Source organism: Olea europaea, chromosome 20 (genome assembly GCF_002742605.1).
Source record: "Olea europaea var. sylvestris chromosome 20, O_europaea_v1, whole genome shotgun sequence".
NCBI lineage: Eukaryota > Viridiplantae > Streptophyta > Magnoliopsida > Lamiales > Oleaceae > Olea > Olea europaea.
The window spans coordinates 7223587-7231835 of record NC_036256.1 but is presented as its reverse complement, the minus strand read 5'-3'; the positions used below and the strand labels follow the sequence as shown (position 1 = coordinate 7231835).

Genomic DNA, 8249 nt, shown 5'->3' with positions numbered 1-8249 from the left:
CCAAGTATCACAACAAAACCAAATGGCTGCTAATCCATTGACACAAATTATAATTTTGTAAGAGATATCATAGAAGAAAGAAGTAAGTTTGCAATAAGCTTCTATGCACCAAATGGTTGCTGATCCATTTATTAAACCTATCTCTAGAGATGCCTTTGTAAATATGACGCCCCGAACTTAAGTTTCGAGTGTCACGTACAAAACATAAGAGCTTCTGCCTTTGGTACATGTAAATACTCTTAAATAGAAGTATTACATGTTAGAAACTTATTTTCAACTTGGTAAAATGTCTCTCATAAATTTTTAATGGCCCACAGAAGCGCATGTCCACAAGAAATTATACTTTACATATACAGACTCTGCACTGCCACGGTTAGTTGGGGCAGCAAGTTCGACTATTTTTATAAAATTCATCCCAACTCCGTTTTCTATGAAATTCATGAAATTAGAAAGATATTTTCAAGTAGTTTTCTAGGTTAAAATATAAAAAAATTTCCAAGATCATATAATATGGGCGTTTTACTGAAAACAGTGAGGTATTGCACAGAAATTTCAGATTTGACCCTTCAACGTTTAAAAATTCATATCTCAGGCTAAAGATATCCAAATTGAGTGATTCTTGTGTCCATATTAAGAAAACTCAATGAGGAATGCAGTAATATTTTCACACTCTCAAATGGACGTTTATGGAGTCAAAAATAACGTGTTTAAGTTGACCCAAAAACTGCCCCGTTTCTGCCTTTTGTCACTTGCAAGGAGAAGTTTTTAAAAAAAAGGTCTCTTAACACAACATAGACGACATAATTGCATAATCTACTTCCGGTACCATATTACATCATGTCTCATACATGTTTTTGTACAATACCATAAGAAACATATGGAAAGCAGTCGAACAAAACATGCAAAAACAAAACTTCGATGCAAAACAACCTTGTCCCTAACCCATCATCGATTATGCCGACTGACTTCCACCAATTCCGCAATTATGAATCTGAGAATTTAGTATAGAACATTATGAGTATAAAGAATACTCAGTAAGATACCATGCTTGAATTTTAACATGTTAATACTACACAAAAGAATGCAATCAAACACATACTTGCACATCCTGGCTTGCCGGTGCCCTTTGGACTTGTCCTAAGGCATAAATAGATATCTAACTTTGTGGACTTGTCCACCACATTCATATTATGGTTTTTCATGCATAGCTTAAGCATAAATATTACCATGAAATCATACCACTTAAGCATAGAAAATATCTTACAATAAAACTTAAAGAAATCTTGGTTGAAAATGAATTGAGAAATGTTAGGCTGGTCCTCTTCTTCCCTCACGTTTTCTACCCTTTTTTAAAAAAGTGATAAGTTGTTTTTCATGCAAGGGAAATAATGGGCAGCAACACATCTATTTATAGGTGAGAAAAATGATAAATTTTGGGTGACTCTTCAAGAAATTCAACATGTGTAGGCTGCATGGTTTCACTTTCTTAAATTTAAAACACCTCATGCATTAGTTAGTCACCTCATGCTTAAATTTAAAACACCTCATGCATTAGTTAGCCACCTCATGCTTAAATTTAAAACACCTCATGCATATATGTTTCATCAATTTTTGGCCAAGTTTGAGAAACAATGTTTAACTTTAGTAATTAGGAGTAAAATGGACATTTATCCCAAACCCCTAATTAACAAATTATTTGGAAAACTTTTAAAAAATCAAACAATGCAAAAGTTGGCAACCATAAATAATTTTTTGGTCATACTAAATTTTGAAAAGTTAAATTGCTATTCTAAGAATTAAATGAGCACAAAATTTGGAGTATTACGGTAAATCATGTTAAATTTCTGGGATTGCATAGAATCTGAATTATGTACTATGCAGACTTTTTTAATATGTCCATTAATGAACAATGTTTGTGAGTTCATATGTTAAGAGTAACTTTTGTTATAATTATTAGATTACCATTTAGTATACACACACAAAGTATGTCAACCTGGTTGAGTTGATTTACTTACACAAACAGTCGCCTCAGACAATTTGAGGTGTGCTGAGAAGAGATATACCAATCATATTGTGTATACGATCTAGTCGCTTTGATGAGATATCAAGTGAAATTTCAAAAACTAATCAAAATCTATTTTACTATTCATTAAATCTATTTAATAGCCAGATGAAGTTCTCGATTGAGATTGCCTAAATGAATAAATATATGGAGAATTCCTATTGTATCTAACACCCTAGTTTGTATTCACCGACTAGACAATTGTATTTAATATTTCAATTTTGCAACACAATTATGAATATAATATAAATGATAAAGTTGATTATTTTCGTTGATTAATTAAGGGGGTAAGAAATACTTAAACCGGTGTTACGACAAACATCTGAGTTATACTGAGAATTATATTTCCTCTTATAGAGTTGTTATATATCCCTAACACATTTATAGTGTTGTGTACTCTTAAATTAAATTGTTGGAATAAACGGGTCTCCCATGTTCGTTGACTCGACTTGAATTGAATGGAAATGGGAGGGAGAAGTTTGAAATTGAATTTGAAACTCAACCTCCCACAACCTACAACTTCTATGTACAACCTCCACTATACCCATATCATATAAAAAATAGAATTCGTTTGTGAAGAAAATGATGAGAAACACATAAAGGCAATGACTTGATTTGGGAGTATAACATCTTAAATTAGGCTTTGGATTGTGGCTTTAAAACTCCTTCTCGTGTGATCAAATTTCTAACCAGAAAGTGAATACAAAGCAGGATAGGAAGGAATCAAAAGAAAGGTAAGTTATTTAACCTCGTTATTGTGATTTCAAGTACGTTTCACTTGTTCGAATTCGGTTATAAGCATGCAAGTACATTTTACATACAACAATAAGGGATTTACTATGATGAATTTTCCTTGCAGTAGTAAAATATACTAATATATAGAATAATGCTAGCACTTGTGGCTCAGTTTGATCGGCAACTTGACCAATTGGATGTAAAAACTGCCATTTTAGATGGTGAGCTTTAAGAAAATATCTTTTTGTGTCAACTTGAAAGTTTTGTGAAGGAAAGTGAATCTGATTCTATTTGTCTTCTAAAGAAAATGATGTGGTTTGAAAAAATCTACTGAGAAATGGTATAAAAGGTTTATTAGCTCATTTGTTCAATTAATTGGCTTCAAAAGAAGTAATTATGGCGTGTTTTATATTTCAAAACAAGTAGGAAAAACATTTTTTTTTAATACTTGTTACTATATGATGACGATACATTATTTATAAGTCGTACTATGCATGAAATAAAAGGAATTAAGAAAAATTCAAATAACTAAATTGAGAAAATGGACATAGTTAATGCTATAAAAAATAATAATAATATTAATAAAATAAAAACTTGGTATTGACATACTAAGGAATGGAATACACCGTTCTTGTATTGAAACAATATTGTTATAACAAAAAAGTGTTAACTAACTATTAGATGACTGAAACTAAAGTGACTTCAGTAACTTTAGCAGGTCATTTTACCTTAGTAAAGATGTCCTTATGAAAAAGGCCCATACTCTAATGATGAAGGTACAGTGATGTACAATATGATACGTACAAGGCCTGCAAGGCAACCAATATACTTAGTATTTACATGAAAACCCATTGGACTTTTAACATTCGGTAGCTATGTGGTTCCTAAGATATCTTGAGGAACTTCAACTTTAGGGCTAATCTTTAAACAAAGTAACGAGAGGATAAAGTTAAAAGGGTATGTAAATTGCAACAGTGCAGATGATAGGATAAAAGAAAATCTATTTTGTCCTATGTGTTTATGTTGTGTGGTACTTGTATTTTTTATGGTTCCGTATGGTAAATCTCAGTACACCAAAAGTCTTCTCAAATGGTGTGATCAAGAAGGTTTAAGAGGAACGACTATAGCATAGTATGTCATTCGATATGGAAGAGATATGGAAGAAACTCTATACGTAGACATCGAAAACTTCAAAGTCAAGATGGGGATTGTTAAGATTTTGACTTGATATTGTTTAACTAGAATGCGATTGTATTTGTGTATCAGAATATGATTTTTAATTTTTCAACTGTAAAGGGATTGTTTATAATCCCAGATTGGCTAAGAAACTAACAGCCCCTCCGTTTGCCGTCCTATATAAAGGATTCTCTTTAATGCTTTGTTTATTACAATTTGGAGTTAGTCGATTTATAGTGCATTGGAGTCATGCACTCAAGATGTTAACGCTTAACTGGGGCGAACATATGTTGTTGTTCTTCTCGTTTTTCTATTGAGTTTACATTTTCCAATTTATGTTTGTGCTGCTCGATAAACCTAAGACCAGAGAATAATGAAAGACAGTGAAATTTAACTAATTGATATTACACTTCAATATTGACCACATAAAGTTCGATAGAGCAAAATGAGAAAACAGAAAACAGCAAACAGATTTCGAGGCAATCTACAGATTCTGTATTTTGACTAGAGAATAATGAAAGATAGAGCGCTTGACTAATCGATTTTAGGCTTCAACATTGGAAACTTAAAGTTTCCCAGAGGAGGAATGCACCTAACAAACCAAGTGACCATAGAAGGTGCAGCAGAAAAGGCTATACACAAGCCCCACTGGCCGAATCCTAGCCTGGCTGTCCCTGAAAACCCATTCAGAAGTTCCACCATTATAAACTGAATGGAAATAATTAGTCCGATGACGCTCAAGAGGAGTTTTTTCTTTTGCATCTCCTCAAAAATGTTCTTCTCCAAAAGCCTGGGATTGAATATGTTGAAGGCTTGACAGAGAATGTATGTACTAAGGACCAAAGAATCCTTTTCCTGATCATTTACATTAAATAATGATTTGCCTTTGAAATGTATAACCAGAAAGATGGCTATCTGATATAAAGCTTGAGCCCCAATTTTTTTTCGCATTTGGGCTGTGATTAATGGTTCTTTCAAGTTTCTTGGTGGCCTCCGCATAACATCTTGAGACGGCTTCTCTATATTGAGTGCAAGAACTGCTAAAGTACCTGCAATCAGTTTCATCCACAAAGGTTGAAACACCGGAAATGGAATTTTTCCTGTTGAAACAGCTACCACAGCACTCAAACCAGGGGGTTCGCTAGATGAAACAGCCATCACAAAGTCAATTACCAAAGCAACAAAACTTGCAATGAGCAAAAACTGAGTATAAATCTGGACACTGTCGTATATTCCCCGACCCCATGTCAAAATATCAATGATGAAAGGAAAATCTTTGCATGACATGACAATGGCTGAGCATGCTTTGACAATTTCTGCCCCTTGGGTTCCAAAACAAAGTCCTACATTTGCTTCTCTAAGGGCTTGTGCATCTCCAATGCCTCGTCCAATGAATGCAACCACATGGCCTTTCTGCTTCAAAGATTGGACCATAAGTAACTTGTCATCAGGAGTGGCTCTTGCCAGCACGCAGATATTTTCAATTTTCGCCATTCGCTCTTCTGAGCTAAACTTCCTGAATTCCTCACCATTTATCACTTCACCAGGCTAGTAATTATGCTCAATTATTCCACACTTAGTGGCCATGAGTGTGGCAGTTACTTTGTTATCTCCGGTGATCAATTTGACGTTGATTCCAGCTCTACGGCAATCTTCCACTGTTCCCCTTGTTCCACTTCGACGCGAATTTGTCAATCCAACAAGGCCTAATAGAATCAGCTGCTGTCGAGAGAAGGTGAAATAATCTCTTATTGATGTTTTCCTGTGTGCAAAAGCTATACATCTGAAGCCATTTTCTGCCATGCCTGCAAGAATTTGCTAAAATAAAGCTAAGGAACCTTTGTTCATCACTTTTACATTTCCAGTACTCTCATAATAATGAGAACACATTGGAATTATCACTTCTGGAGCTCCCTTTCTATGTACGTGAATCGTATTGTCGCCATTTTTACTGATCAAAACCCCGCTTTGCCTATTCTTCGAATTGAATGGGTTGATTTCAAGAATAGTGCAGCTTTTCTTCAGACTTTCCACATCCATCCCTAACTGCTTAACTGCCCAATCAAAAATTGTCTTCTCAGTTGAATGTATAGGAGATGATGATGAAGACCTTGAAGGGGGTTGAGTAGTGTTTAAACCAATTCCTTGGTGCAGTAATTCAAGCACACTTGGAGCAATCAAATTATGCTGAACTTCTTCAATGGAGTTTAGACCTTGCCAGAACTTGGTCACCTACAGACAAGACAAATGAATCTTTTATTGTCATTGACATCAATCACATAAGGAGCCTGTTGAACGTATGTACTATTGAAACTGACTTTGAAATCTGTATACTGAACCTGCCATTAACACTTTCCCTGTAGCATTTACATTTTACCTAATCTTCTTTAGCAATTTTCATTTCTAATCTCCTGTTATGCCTATAGGACGGTATTATCTATTCACAAACAACTTTGCAGAAGTTGTTAATTTACCATGAAAAACAGATAACTGCACTGGGAGAGGAAAAGTAGTACCTCCATGGAATCCATAGTTAAGGTTCCAGTTTTATTCATGCAGACAGTGGTGACAGATGCAACTTTATGGCAGATTAAAGGTTCTCTCACAAGAATTTGAATATTCATCAGTCTCTTCATTGAATAAGCAAGACACGTTCTGACAGCCGAAACCAAATCTTCTGGAGTAGATGTCAAAGCAATCATTGTTGGAGTAGCCACAGTCCCAACGATGACAGCAAGAACATCGCCAATTCTTGTTTCTCCACCAAAAGACACTCTTTTTCCGTTATCATCATGTAGTTTGCCTGTCAAGAAACGTACCAAAAATACCATAAATGTCAGCAGAGCAACTGTCTTACCAGATTTGCCTACTATAGAAGTGATTATTTTGAGCTCGTCAATTAAAGACCCCCTCAATGATATTCCATGGTGCTTTACGTTCTTGCCAACTCCTGTCACTAGCATTCTGGCATAACCATCCACAACTGTACTGCCAAAGAACAAGAATGGATTCTCGTGTGCGTCCACTTCGATTCGATCAATTTGCCCATCTGTCTTCGTCATCTCTGTATTCAGTGAACAGCCATCTATGAACAATCCATCGGCAGGAACTTGATCACCAGGCTTTAGGAAAACTATGTCTCCGACAAGAACACGACATATTGGAATTCGCTGCCATTTACTGCTTCTCACAATATCAGTCTCAGGAATATAGCTGCTGATAACTGAAAATTCAAGGCATTGAGTGATTGGCCAGAATTTTCCGCTGGAGGAAACAATTACCACTACAAGAATAGCAAGTATTTTTGTCAACCCTTCTTGCCATCCTTGTCGTAGGCCATGTTTTTCAATGCCAAAACATAGAGAAAGCACAGCACAGATAAACAAAACAGCGATCATGGGATCTCTAATTGCTTCCAACACCAAACGGCGAAATGTTTTTCGCAGATTATACTCGGGAAGAAGATTAGAGCCGAAGGTTTTTCTTCTGCTGTCAATGTCAGTTCGATCACCTCTGACGGCATTCTCCAAATCTGTTTCCAGGGCTAACAGCACGCCTTCTATACCTCCATGCTCTCGAATCCATTTTTTATCTTGGGTTCTTACAAGCTTAGTTATGTGTGCAGGATCAAACGAGGAGAAACGTGATGACTCAATGTCGACCATTGTAGATGAATCTACTGTCTCGCCGGAGTCTCTGTCGGATGCCTGAAAGCTACTACTGCTTGGCATGGTTGTCAGTATGTTCATGATGATTCAAGTAGACGACCTAAATCAAAAAGGGGAATAAGATAGAATATCAGAAATATAGGCAGCCGGGTGGTTTAAGGGTGATTATATAAAAAAGAGTCCAACGACAATACTGTTTAAGAAAAAAATTCTATGGATAACTTGTCTATTTCATACAAGGAGATTACTTGTCACGAATCATTTAATATCAGGCCTACCAGGAATCTTACTCGCATACAAAGCTACATTTAAGTAAATAAATGCGACCTTTTAACAAGTCAAACTTTGTAGAGAAGATGAAACAACAAATACAAGGAACCTTCTTCTTCCACTTTCTTTTTGCTCGTTTTCTGGAAATTATGAGAAGTTGGTAGTAAAACGATGCATTTATAATTGATTTTAGGTCTTGGTCTATGTATTATTAAAATTTAGCGCGGCAAGAGAAGAGAAAAGTAATTTCTTTAAGTTTGCTGACGCCTTTGGGGAAGGCTACTTAGGAAAGTGCCACGTAGTTTCTCCTTATTTAAAGGGAAATTTACACAAACTGG

The 8249-nt window shown here is 35.5% G+C and overlaps 2 protein-coding genes across 5 annotated transcripts; both read right to left on the bottom strand.

Moving 5' to 3' along the window:
* Positions 1–4507: 4507 nt before the first annotated feature.
* On the bottom strand, positions 4508–5776 carry LOC111369007 (putative calcium-transporting ATPase 13, plasma membrane-type). The gene is made up of 2 exons (XM_022990497.1): positions 5576–5776; positions 4508–5521 (listed from the first exon to the last, which is right to left on the bottom strand). Exons 1-2 carry the CDS (start codon positions 5774–5776, stop codon positions 4508–4510), a joined length of 1215 nt encoding a protein of 404 aa, XP_022846265.1.
* On the bottom strand, positions 5538–8049 carry LOC111369505 (calcium-transporting ATPase 12, plasma membrane-type-like). Of its 4 annotated transcripts, none has more exons than XM_022991054.1 (3): positions 8021–8049; positions 6490–7741; positions 5538–6205 (listed from the first exon to the last, which is right to left on the bottom strand). In XM_022991054.1, the coding sequence occupies exons 2-3, from the start codon at positions 7720–7722 to the stop codon at positions 5792–5794; spliced, it is 1647 nt and encodes a 548-aa protein (XP_022846822.1). In that variant the 5' UTR covers positions 7723–7741; positions 8021–8049; the 3' UTR covers positions 5538–5791. The 4 variants fall into 4 exon arrangements, with proteins under 4 accessions (XP_022846822.1, XP_022846818.1, XP_022846819.1 ...); XM_022991050.1 differs by having other exon boundaries at positions 7920–8045; XM_022991051.1 differs by having other exon boundaries at positions 7969–8045.
* Positions 8050–8249: the final 200 nt, after the last annotated feature.

What these genes read in the sequence shown, in the direction of transcription:
- LOC111369505 (XM_022991054.1), bottom strand. Translation starts at nt 7,722, where the DNA reads ATGAACATACTGACAACCATGCCAAGCAGTAGTAGCTTTCAGGCATCC. An exon ending in TAACTATGGATTCCATGGAG is followed by an intron (nt 6,206 to 6,489) that starts GTACTACTTTTC and finishes TCTTGTCTGTAG; the next exon opens with GTGACCAAGTTCTGGCAAGG.
- LOC111369007 (XM_022990497.1), bottom strand. Translation starts at nt 5,776, where the DNA reads ATGGCAGAAAATGGCTTCAGATGTATAGCTTTTGCACACAGGAAAACA. An exon ending in TGATCACCGGAGATAACAAA is followed by an intron (nt 5,522 to 5,575) that starts GTAACTGCCACA and finishes CATAATTACTAG; the next exon opens with CCTGGTGAAGTGATAAATGG.